We start from the raw sequence: 12639 nt of genomic DNA, 5'->3' as shown, positions 1-12639 counted from the left end.
CAAGCCATGAGTTCGAAGGAATTGTCCGTAGAGCTCCGTGACAGGATTGTGTCAAGGCACAGATCTGGGGAAGGGTACCAAAATACCAAAACAATTCTGCAGCATTGAAGGTCCCCAAGAACACAGTGGCATCCTTAAATGGAACCACCAAGACTCTTCCTAGAGCTGGCCGCCCAGCCAAACTGAGCAATCGGTGTAGAAGGGCCTTGGTCAGGGAGGTGACCAAGACCCCGATGGTCACTCAGATGGCACTCCAGAGTTCCTCTGTGGAGATGAGAGAATCTTCCAGAAGGACAACCACCTCAGCAGCACTCCACCAATCAGGCCTCTATGGTAGAGTGGCCAGACGGACGCCACTCCTCAGTAAAAGGCAGATGACAGTGTGCTTAGAGTTTGCCAAAAGGCACCTAAAGGACTCTCCGACCATGAGAAACTTTATTCTCTGGTCTGATGAAACCAAGATTGAGCTCTTTGGCCTGAATACCAAGCATCATGCCTGGAAGAAACCTGGCACCATCCCTATGGTGAAGTATGGTGGTGGCAGATCCATGCTGTGAGGATGTTTTTTAGCGGCAGGGACTGAGAGACTAGTCAGGATCGAGGGAAAGATGAACGGAGAAAAGTACAGAGAGATCTTGATGAAAAGTTGCTCCAGAGCCCGGACTTGAACCCGATTGAACATCTTTGGAGAGACTTAAAAATAGTTGTGCAGAAACGCTTCCCATCCAACCTGACAGAGCTTGAGAGGATCTGCAGAGTAGAATGGGAGAAACTCCCAAAATACAGGTGTGCCAAGCTTGTAGCCTCATACACAAAAAGACTTGAGGCTGTATGATAATAAATGTAAATGTGATATTTCAGTTTTTGCTTAGTCATTGTGGCATTGTGTGTAGATTGATGAGAGAAAAAAACATTGAATCAATTTTAGAATAAGGCTGTAACGTAACAAAATATGAAAAAAGTCAAGGGATCTGAATACTTTCCGAAGGCACTGTATATATATATATATATATATATATATATATATATATATATATATATATATATATATATATACACACACACACGTCATCCACACATACCAGCTCAGGGGGACAATGGCTGCCGTTTACATGCAAATTTTGAAAGATCTTAAATGACAGTCAAAGGCCCTTCATGCATTCATCTTAAGATAGCTAGGTGAGACAACCACGTATCAGAATCGTAATAAGTACAACGTCGGTGCTAGTAGGAAAGACAATTGCAATTTTTTCTTTATGTATTTTTTTTTTAAGACAGACTTATTTAAGATACTCTTTGAAGAGGTGTCATTTTAGACGTTTTTCGGAATATGGGCAGGGACTCTGCTGTCCTAGCATTGAGAAAGCTGGTTCCACCATTGTGGTGCCAGTCATCTAACCATCGTTCATGAGCTCATCATCACATCTGAGCTGATGATTCACAGTGTGTATCAGACCTACTGTGGCTTTGTCGCAACAATAACATTTTTGGACACAAAAACATTTTTGGACACAAGTCATAATCTCTAAAGCACACAACACAAGGCTGTCTCTCTGTCTGGGGGTTTCTTCAGTTGGTCGCATATCGCCAGAGGAGTCTCTCTTCTCTCTCTTCTCCTCACTCGGTTGGGGAAGAAATGTCTCTTCCATCTTATCAGTCGCTGCGTCCTTGCCCTCCCTCCCTCAAAAGGAAGTGGCTTCCAAGGCTTTCTCTTGTAATTATTTTCAGAGGCATAGTTTGTTGTCTGCCATAAGAAAGCAGGCAGAGATTAGTTGTCTTCTTCAATTTGAGATTGATTTGTTTAGAAGTCGACCTGTGTTGCCTGGGTCTCGTTGACATTAGAGTGTTCGTTTTTACAGGGAGGATATAGGGAGGAAAGGAAATATTTGAGTAATTGATTTGGCTCTGGTTGTGGGGAATGTTGGCTCAGTGTCATTAAGTCCACTTTTGGAGTCTCATCATAAAATGCCTTCATTTTGATGATTAGAAGCCCTGGGACCCAATAGACAATGGTTGGGACAGACTAAGGCATTTTGGGAAATGTCAGTAATCAAGCGTGGCAATTTTCTGCAAGGCTTTCTTCTTACAGCCAGTTAATTCAGCAAGGTAGAATCGTAAGCATGACAGTTGGATGAAGAACAGATCTAAAGAGATGCCTTACGTGAAACCAAAACATATTGATTGGTTACTGCTTGTTTGTGTTGTGTGAAGTTGTACACATTCTCAGAGCTAAGTTGAGATGAACTCACCAACCCTGAACTTTCCACCCCAAGATGTGAAAGAGTCAAGAGGTCAGGAGAGCTGTCTTTATTCTGATTATTCATTAGGGTCTGACTCATTTTGTCTATTTTCACCCAATTCTAATTACCGCTTGTCAGATGTTATTTGTTATTATACACACCCTCTCTCTCTTCCCTCTTCTCTCGCTCTCACTCTTTTGAAACAGACCCTGACTGATAAACATGAATAGACCCCAGGAAGAGTGCTAATGGGGATCCTAATATAATAGTAAAATGCGTAGACCATAATAGATCATGTTTAAATGCACTAGGACAGGAAAAAAATCCACCCTAAAATTTTGCATGTTAAGAAGTACTGCATGTGAAAGCACGATTACACTGCACTTTCAGGTCATGAGGCAACGAGTGTTTAGAGAGGAATTAAATGCAATCAGGCTTGTCCATTAGCTATGGGAAAACCTCAGAATGGGCCACCCATGTTAAGGAAAATAGATTGGGTGCAAAGCAATCTGCAGACAGATCCCAGAGATTGCCAAAAAGCAGCAGAAGTACGACTCAGTCCGACTCCAATGCCAAAGGTTTGCAAACGTATTTTTCTTCTCTTTTGTGCTAGTAGAACCAGTCAAATAGTTGACATGATTATTTTCATGAAATCATAAATTGTTTTCTTGGTTATAGCAATTGTCCATTGATTTTGTAGTTGTAGTTGATAGTTATGGTGGATCAAATTATAGCTGAATGGTGCAACCTGATGAGGATAAATAAACTGGAGCAGAAATGTAAGGATTTTAATAAATACTAAATCTGATTGAACATTCATCTGGTTTCAATTTAGCAGTGACTCCAGCCTTCTCGAAGCAATGAATATAGAATACTGTGTCTGGAAACAAAGGAAGGGGGGGGGGGGGGGGGTTATTTCATCTGAATCCCTAACGCCCTATGGTGGCAGAGGCTGTACTGTATTGCTCGTGTGGATTGCCACGGTAACAGAAAGCACAGGAGTATAGGGGAACAGAGCTTCCCCTGTCTGGTACCTCGTCAAATTTCCCCGGCTCACTCTGACTTGTACAGACATGGTGGCAGCGTTTGGGTGGGGAGTGTTCAGGTATGCGCTCAGACACACATCTGTCTGCCTGTTAGCATTCACCAGACTCTGAGAATAATGAGTCTCAAAAAGAGACTCTCCTTCAAGAAAACCTGGTATTTCAACACTGTAAGTAAACTTCTGAGAACTTTGTAGGACAGTTTCACTCTTTTGTCTGGTGGTGGTGAAGGACTCAGCTGCTTTAGTCATTACATTCCACAGTTATGATTTGGGAGAGAGGAACTGTGAAGGTTGTGAAGGCATTTCTCTCTCTGGCTCTACTGGTGTGATCGACAGAGTTCATCTCTCTTAACACGGTTCTAGGGACACGAGCATGCCTAAACAAGTCAAGAAGTGTGATGTGATTTGAATGTGTGGTGTTTAGGACAAAGCCTCATAAGTGTTGGAAATGTATGCATAGCTTGTGCCCACCATACTGTATGTTAATACTTACATTGGAAAAGTCGTTTTTTTTCTTCTCTCTTAACCTGATTGTGCTTGTACGTTGTCGCACCTGATATGTTCTTTACATCCCCCATGGCTGTCTTGCTCTTCACTTTATCTTTATATCTTCTTTGTCATGCTTCATTGGATTGCACTATCCGATATTGCCTACATTACTTTTGAGAAATCCCTGTATAATCTGTGCCCCCTGGAGCTCTCTACCAGCACCTAGGCTATATGAAAACCTCATAACTTCAGTAAATTACACTTTAACAGTGTCTTTTCCAAATAGTGGATTAGTACCCGCTGGTGATGGATCACTAAAGCCCGGATTGTAGCTAGAAACATAGCTTTGTCTATATTGTAAGACCTTTGTTGGCTACTAATGATATTATGCTCAAGGCTTGTCATGCTTAGTGCCACCCATGGATAGAGCTTGTCTGCGGGGTGTCACTGGAGGTGTGAACAGAGGAAGAGAGCAGAGCAGTTGAGACAACAGAAGTGGCCAGCCATCACTTGATCTCTTCAATAACGAGCTGGAAAACACACTGAGGCGTATGTGTGGTCTCAGTAACCCCTGTAGGCTGCTACACACTCACACACAGACACACACACACACACTCCGTTTCATTAATCAACAGAGCAGTAACAACTTTAATAGGTGTGGCGAGAACTTTAGCCTTCATGATGTTAAAGGCAACGTGACTTGTGACGTGATCTGATGTTTTCATTCATCAGAAATACTTCTCATATGACACATAGTAATTTAGAAGGGCAGGTATTAGGTTGGCTAACATCCGCAGTGTGTCATGAGATTTCCTGGGACATGCTCTCCTATGAGTCGTCATGAATGAAAGATTGGTTGGGAAGGGAGTTCATTATCCTAGAGAACAGAATATGGCTGACATCTCAACTCTTTGAACACCAATCTCAAACTACTACTAGGTCTGTACAGGCTACTACTCTAGTGACTCCCCTGTATCATTTCATGGTTTCAGCAGGGACTTTTTACGAGTTCAAACATGTCAAGACGTATGTCATAGATGATGGCTGTCTAGTTTAGAATGAAACATGGTTACTGGAGACTACTGTGTATTTAAGGGTGGTGGTTTAAGTGCTGGAGTCGTTTTGAGCGGGTGCTCTCTACATTTTCTTCCTCTATTTTCTATTGACCTCTTCATCTTCTCTCTCTTTGACTCCTGACTATATGTGGTCTAGCCACCACAGAAGAGGCCCAGGCTGTATGTGTCACGTCATCTCCCAGCTGTGACCAATAGTAGATCCACAAAGAAAGGATATCTTATTATGCACTCCTTTAACTTAAAACATTGCTAATTAGGCCTATGCATAGAAATATTTTTAATTAATTTCAAATCAAATTTCATTGGTTTGCAGATGTTATTGCGAGTGTATAGAAATGCTTATGTTGTGTTTATGTTATGTTGATGACAACTTTCAAATCTCTTCAATTTCAACTTTCAAGTCTCTAGATCTGATTTATATTCCACAATATTGTTGAAATCCATTGAAATCCAAAATCAGGGCTTGAATTATCTCAAGCATTAGCCTTGCTGGAAGTGCCCTGTCTAGACATATATCCCAGCACATTCACAGTTTGAAGTGGCTTCTCGAATGCTCGTCGGGCATCAGTCTCTCTTTCTTAATGAATCCTCCAACACACTGATTTAAAGAGTGTTCTTGGAAAGAATGATGCTCCACTCATTTCCTTTGCGGCATGTGAAAATATTGTAATTTTTTTTGCTCTAAATCTTTATTTTCTATCTAAACTGATAAGAGGTATATCTGGCTTTCTGACATTCTCCTTCCAGCAATGTCTTCTCATTCTGTTTGCCATGTGAATATATAAAATCAAGTCAGGCATTGGTTGTGTGAGAGCATCACACTAATAAACATGCCAGTGAAATAGCAACATTTTGGTGAAATGCAATTGTTGAGTCTTTCCAAAGGCGCTTGTTGGAATGACTCTTCACTCTGTGACCTATAGCCTTGTATAGACTTTTATAGCCACTCAGCCCCTGAATTAGCATGACAAAAGTGGCCCATTACTGCAAGCAACGGCCGCGTAAGTGGCTCCTCATAATGACTTCTGATCTGATCACGACACCAGCGAAAGGGATTGTGCTACTTCTTGGTCTTTGTGTCTGTGTGTGTGAAAGAGAGTGTGTGTGTTTGTCTGTGTGTGCGTCTCTCGTTCTTTCTCTGAGCATGTTCTTGTGTGTTCAAGACGTGTGAGTCGTAGGTGGTGAATGTGTGTGGTGAGGGGCGGGCCACGATCTTGAGGTGTGAACAGCTGTGTGTGTGCAGAGGCCCTTGGTCCACCCACATCCCTACATTAATGGCCCCTGATTAGAAAACAGGGGCCCTCCCCTTGCAGTAACACACACACACTGGTGGGATGTCTGGAGAGACACTGTTTCTCAGGCTCCAGTCGTTCCTTGCCTCAGAGCAGGATGAGGACATGAGGGCAGCTTCTCACTCATGTCTCTCTTTGTTCTCTTTCAGTCGACTGCTTCCTCAGATGCTGGTGAGTACATTTATCTTTTCATTACACCCATTACACCCACCCATACACCCACCCATTTAGCTACTTTATCCGTGATATCAAAACACAGCAAAGAGATTTGTTGCATGCAGCTGTATGTACTAGCTGTAACTAACTGACCAAATTAGTTTTAAGTTGAGTTCAACTAAGTTCCTAAACAAGCCCCGGACCAAATGGGGCATTTTGTCCCGCCATACACTCTTACATAAAAGGGTTCCAAAAAGGGTTCTGCGGCTCTTAGTTCCAGGTAGAACTCTTTTGGGTTCCATGTAGAAAGGGTTCTACATGGAACCCAAAAGGGTTCTACCTGTGACCAAAAGGGTTCTACCTGGAACTAAGAGTGGTTATCCTATGGGGACAGCCAAAGAACCCATTTTTTGTTCTAGATAGCACCTTTTTTTCTAAGAGTGTAGACCCTTTTGTAGAACAATTATGGTCACTTTTGTGTGCATTTGTTTTGAATGCGACTTTCTCGGTTTCCAGTTTCTTTTTTATTACACTTTCCACCACACGCAATTCGGAAGTTATTGAATAAAACAGGCACACAGAATATGATGTCAACCTATTTATTTCCGACTTTAACAAAAGGCGCTTGTGCAGGGGTTTTAGGGTTTGGGCTTTGGTGTTTGCTGTCTGTTCCCCATTTCACAGACATTTAATCATGTTTGCTGAAGGCCACGGTTAATGGAGCTTCGGCGTTGCCGCTGCTTACCGCATTTAATGAGGTTTTGGTTCAGACACCCTATGCTATTTACCCTGAAAACCATCTCATTAACAAAGCAACACAGGCCCCATATTTTCTCTCTGCTGGCAAACACAATATTCCCAACATCCGAATCTAATACAGCTAACTCCAAACCAAATATCTTGTCAACTCGAAACCAAATATAATGTCACCAAGGTCAATTGGCAGAGTTGAAATAAAAATATAAACAAATGTCTGGAACAAATTGATTGTCGCGATAGAAAATGTAATATGACTCTTGCGTCTTTGAATGGGAGATGTAATGGTCTGTGAAATCAGCTTGTTTTATGCCTTTAAAACTCTATTGGCACATGTGCTGATTCAGCTGGGTGAATTGGCTAACAAAGGCATGAGATGCTATAGTTAGACTGCATGCTGTGGCATTACTCACAGCATTGTAAAGTAGTCAGTCACGAACAGTCATGATTTGGTGTCCGAGGTGTCATGTAATATTTGCAATAGCATTAAGAAACTTTGCTTGATAAACCTCAATTGAAACTACATCTGTTTGAAATTCCTCCTGTGCTTCTGCATGCTTATCATTGATTAGATACCTTGGTGCTGGAGGCTATGGATTAATCATAGATTATTCTCAGTGTAGTGTTTTCATAAAACTCCCAACAGAGGCTATTCAAATTCCTCAATTTTGTTAGCCTTGGCAGATCGTGAACACTTGTCTTGTCTGACATTGACCATTCAAGGGCATTTTGGTAACATACCCTGCTGTCTTCCATTTGTGTTTTTGCTATTGTGCTTTCTCTGATTGGTGGGATTTACAGCCATGAAATTGCCATCTGGTGACATGATAGCAAGTACTAACTGTGAGTCCTTAGAAGTACTTGTTTAAATCGGCCTAGTTGTCTAGATTCCACAGCTCCGAAGCTATTCCCTTCTTTTGGGTGTTTGTAAAAATCTAGAGTAATAGCCTTGTCTCCCATCTTTTAGAGTATAGTGATCATGTCCCCCCGTGTGTGTCCCTGAATTACCTCTCTCTGCTGTAGAAGATGGTGGCAGGGTGCAATATAATGGTGGTGGGTTGCAGCACTATAAGGGCTGTTGTTGTCAGAGCAGTCACTGTCACTAACCCCTTTTCCCCTAACCAATCAATCAATCAATCAATCAATCAAATGTATTTATGAAGCTCTTTTAGATCAGTAGATGTCACAAAGTGCTTATACAGAAACCCAGCCTAAAACCCCAAACAGCAAGCAATGCAGATGTAGAAGTGTGGTGGCTAGGAATAACTCCATAGAAAGGCAGGATCCTAGGAAGAAACCTAGAGAGGAACCAGGTTCAGAGGGGTGGCCAGTCCCAAGTGTCACACAGTTCCATTGAACAGGTCAGGGTTCCATAGCCGCAGGCTGAACAGCAGAAACTGGATCAGCAGCACAACCAGGTGGACTGGGGATGGGGACAGCCAAGAGTCGTCAGGCAGGTCCTAGGTCTCAGGTCCTCCAGGAGGGGAAGGAGAGAGATGGGAGAATTACAGGGAGTATACTAAAGATCACACAGAACACCAGATAAGACAGGAGAATTATACCAGATAGGACAAACTGACCATAGCCCTCCCGCACATAGACTATTGCAGCATAGGGGGGGGGGGGGGGGGGGAATCCCCAGAGAGAGCCAACCAGGCAGGATATAACCCCACCCACTTTGCCAAGACGTGACGCACCCCTCCTAGGGACGGCATGGGAGAGCACTAGCAAGCCAATGACTCAGCCCCTGTAATAGAATCAGAGGCAGAGAATCTCAGTGGCGAGAGAGAGAGGAGCCGGCCAGGCAGAGACAGCAAGGGTGTTTCGTCACTCCAGTGCCTTGCCGTTCACCTTAGCAGTAAAGACCTAAAGATTGCATCACTCAAATGGATTGACAGACCATTCCATAAAAATTGAGCTCTATAGGAGAAGGCCCTTCCTCCAGCTGTTTGCTTAGATATTCTAGGAACAATAAGGAGGCCTACGTCTTGTGACCGTAGCGTACGTGTAAGTATGTACGGCAGGACCAAATCAGAGACATAGGCAGTAGCAAGTCCATGTAATACTTTGTAGGTTGAAATCAGGAAGCCAGAGGCTAGCACTGTAGTAATATGATTGAATTTTCTGCTTCTAGACAAGATTCTAGCAGCCGTATTTAGCACTAGCTGAAGTTTATTTAGTGCTATATCCAGATAGCCGGAGAGTAGAGCATTGCAGTAGTCTAATCTTGAAGTGACAAAAGCAGCAGATCTCTTTGTTTCTTGGGACCTAGAACTAGCATCTCTGTTTTGTCCGTGTTTAATAGCAACACATTTACCGCTATCCACTTCCTGGAAACAGGCTTCCAGGATAGGCTATTTTGGGGCTTCACCGTGTTTCATTAAAATGTACAGCTAGCTGTGTGCCATCTGCATAGAAGTTTACATTGTGTTTCCGAATGACCAAGAGGTAGCATATATAGTGAAAACAATAGTGGTCCTAAAACAGAACCTTGAGGAATACCGAAACTTACATTTACCACCTTTACGAGTTTGGTCTCAGTACTATGATGGGCTCTAAAACCAGACTAGAGTTTTTTGTATACATTATTCGTCTTCAGCAAGGCAGTAAGTTGCCGAGCAACAGCTTTTTTTTTTTAAAAGAGAGGAATGGGAAATTTGATATAGGCCAATTTAGTTTTTTAAATGTTCCGGGTCAAGGTTTCGCTTTTTCAGGAGAGGATTTATTATTGCCTCTTTTAGTGTGTTTGGTACACAACCTAACCACTTTTTCTACCCCATTTCTCTCTCAGACTATGGTGGTGGTGTGCAGCTCCAGGGCTGCTGCAGCCAGAGCAGTCTGAACAGCAACAGCAGTCTGCCCGGCGCCAGCAGCCACAAGAGGCTGTCAGAGCGCCGGGTGGCCAGCTGGGCCGCCTGCTTCGAGCGCCTGCTCCAGGACCCCATTGGCGTCTGCTACTTCTCAGTACGTACAGTAAAGAACACATTTTAGTTCACTGGGAGTTTTAGTTTAGTTATATGATCTGAAATTCAATGAAATTAACAGTTAATTATCTCTCTCATTCTCAATTCGTTAGATGAAATCAATACTCGTCTACCTCAGACGTCCAAACGTGTTCTGTGGGATAGAATTAGGAGTACGCTTTACAGCTAATCAACAACTGGGAAATTGAGTTTTAGTTTGCATGTTATGAAATGTTACAGTTAACTCTCTCATTCTCTATTCTGTTGGATTAAATCAATACGAAGCTAATTAGACATGAAAACATTACATTCTGTGGAATAGAAGCAATAGTTAACTATATAGCCAGTCAACACAACCAGAACATTTACCAGGCTTATTGCAGGTGTGATAAAGCTGTGGCTTGTGTCTCCGCAGGAATTCCTCAAAAAGGAATTCAGTGAGGAGAATATCTTGTTCTGGCAGGCCTGTGAATACTTCAGTCAGGTACCTGCAACGGACAAAAAGCAGGTAAGCTTATTCCCCTTACTCAACACCAAGACCAAACTATACTCTCCTATCTAGTCCAGTTCAGAAGTCCATATAGGTTTTAGATGTCGTGGACTGGATAGAAAAAGCCCTCCATTGTGAGGGTTGATCATGGCTTAATGTTAAAAACCATTCCCCTTTATTTCATTGGGTTATATCATGGTTGTGTGTGTTTATAAAACCTCTTCCTCTCCTCCCCAGCTATCCCAGAGGGCGGGGGAGATCTACAACAGCTTCCTGTCCAGTAAGGCCACCACACCGGTCAACATCGACAGTCAGGCCCAACTGGCCGATGATGTCCTCACCTCCCCATGTCCAAACATGTTCAAGGCTCAGCAGTTACAGGTGAGAGGACCAACTGCCTACTATATGTTATGTTATACCCTAACCTTAACCCCTAACCCAAGCCTAAAATAGCCCTTTTCTTTGAGTGGACCAGCAAAATGTTCCCACTTGTCTGAATTTTCCTTGTTTTACGGTCCCCACAAAGATAGTAAAACCACACACACACACACACACACACACACACACACACACACACACACACACACACACACACACACACACACACACACACACACACACACACACACACACACACACACACACACACACACACAGCTAGGTGCAGCACAGTGTCAACTGCAGGGCTGCGCTGCTAGAACATTGTTATGATTCAGTGCTATGTGTGAATGTTCTTTTACTGTTTTACTCCAGTACAAAAGGTTTTATGCTCAGTGTCGTTTTTTTCAACCATCTGCCTGTTTCCAAAAGGGCTATTGTGCTTCAGGGCCAAACACAAACTAGCATACACACACCCCCCACACACACACTCTCAGGCCTTTACAATGTTGTTTTAGGTCTGTACAATGTTACAAACGTGATCGAATCATAGCTGTTATGACATATGTCATAACACCTGTCATAACCATTTGTGACCCTTCACAAGAGAAGATCATTTTCTCTCCCTATTTTTTCTGTAGATCTTCAACCTGATGAAGTTTGACAGCTACTCCAGGTTCCTCAAGTCTGGCCTGTACCAGGAGTGCATGCTGGCTGAGGTGGAGGGACGACCATTACCCGACCCTTACCAGATCCCCTGTAGCCCCGCTCCCTCCAAGCACAGTGCCAGCTCCGGCCACTCCACACCGAATAAGGTACCCACCTTGTACCATAGTAACCATAACAGCCAAAAGGGTATCTGCTATTGTCTTAGTAACCACCTTAGGTGATTGTGTAACTCGCCTGTGAGATGCACATTTTGTGTTGTAGCCAGTATAGGTGTTTGTTAGTCTTCAAAACATCAGGGTCGTATTCACAAGGTATCAAACGGAAGAAAACGGACCAAAACAGGGAGGCACTACCTGAACTTGTCCAATAAGAAACTCTTTTTCCATTGGAAAACGTTTTCCGCTGCTAGATATTTTCCAGGGCAAACGGTTTTCTACGGTATGCACTAATGTATCGACCCAGGTGTTACACAGGTTGTTTGAACTGGTTGTTTTGTTGTACAATAGGAGGCCAGGAATCAGAAGTCAGGGAGGTCACTGAACGAGGACCCCGGAGACGAGCACGATGAGCATAAGAAACGGGGCATCTTCTTCTCTTGGTCCCGGAACCGGAGCTTCGGGAAGGGACCCAAGAAAAAGGACATTGGAGAAATGAACATTGGTGAGCAACTCTCAGTCATAGAATAAGTCACAAGGAGTTAATCCTATGTATTCAATTCAAATACCTTTTCCCCCTGTGAGGGAACCTCTTGTGTAGGATTTCAATATTGACATAAAGCTTTCTGTCATGCATTATGGTGGTAGTTCTTTGGTCGGGCAATACACAGCACTGCATTGTGTGCTTTACATTTATTATTGATAGGCAGGAAGTTAAGTGATGTTGGTAATAAACTGTTCCTTCTCCCTTAATGTGACCTGACCTGACCTCAGCTCCCATTCCTCACTTATCTAAAGCTCTGCACCCTTGTCAGTGACCGCAAACATATACATTCCTCCTGTGGCCCTTCCATATGATACCTGATGATGAACAATATTTCAAGTTTAGAAGTCAGTGAGTTTTATGTGTGTGTGATGATGCATGGATAT

The 12639-nt window shown here is 43.0% G+C and overlaps 1 protein-coding gene across 5 annotated transcripts in view; it reads left to right on the top strand.

The window, feature by feature from the left end:
- Positions 1-12639, top strand: part of LOC106577570 (regulator of G-protein signaling 12) — a 63945-nt gene that overhangs the window by 29993 nt on the left and 21313 nt on the right. For all 5 annotated transcript variants that reach the window (XM_014155718.3, XM_014155720.3, XM_014155721.3 and 2 more), the window contains exons 4-9: positions 6292-6313; positions 9846-10018; positions 10433-10525; positions 10745-10888; positions 11527-11700; positions 12061-12214. In XM_014155718.3, the coding sequence (XP_014011193.1) occupies positions 6292-6313; positions 9846-10018; positions 10433-10525; positions 10745-10888; positions 11527-11700; positions 12061-12214 (760 nt within the window). The remainder of the gene's footprint in view (positions 1-6291; positions 6314-9845; positions 10019-10432; positions 10526-10744; positions 10889-11526; positions 11701-12060; positions 12215-12639) is intronic.

Source organism: Salmo salar, chromosome 18 (assembly GCF_965601325.2).
Source record: "Salmo salar chromosome 18, fSalSal1, whole genome shotgun sequence".
NCBI classification, from domain to species: Eukaryota; Metazoa; Chordata; class Actinopteri; order Salmoniformes; family Salmonidae; genus Salmo; species Salmo salar.
The sequence above is the reverse complement of the archived record's forward strand: the minus strand, read 5'-3'. Positions and strand labels throughout refer to the sequence as shown.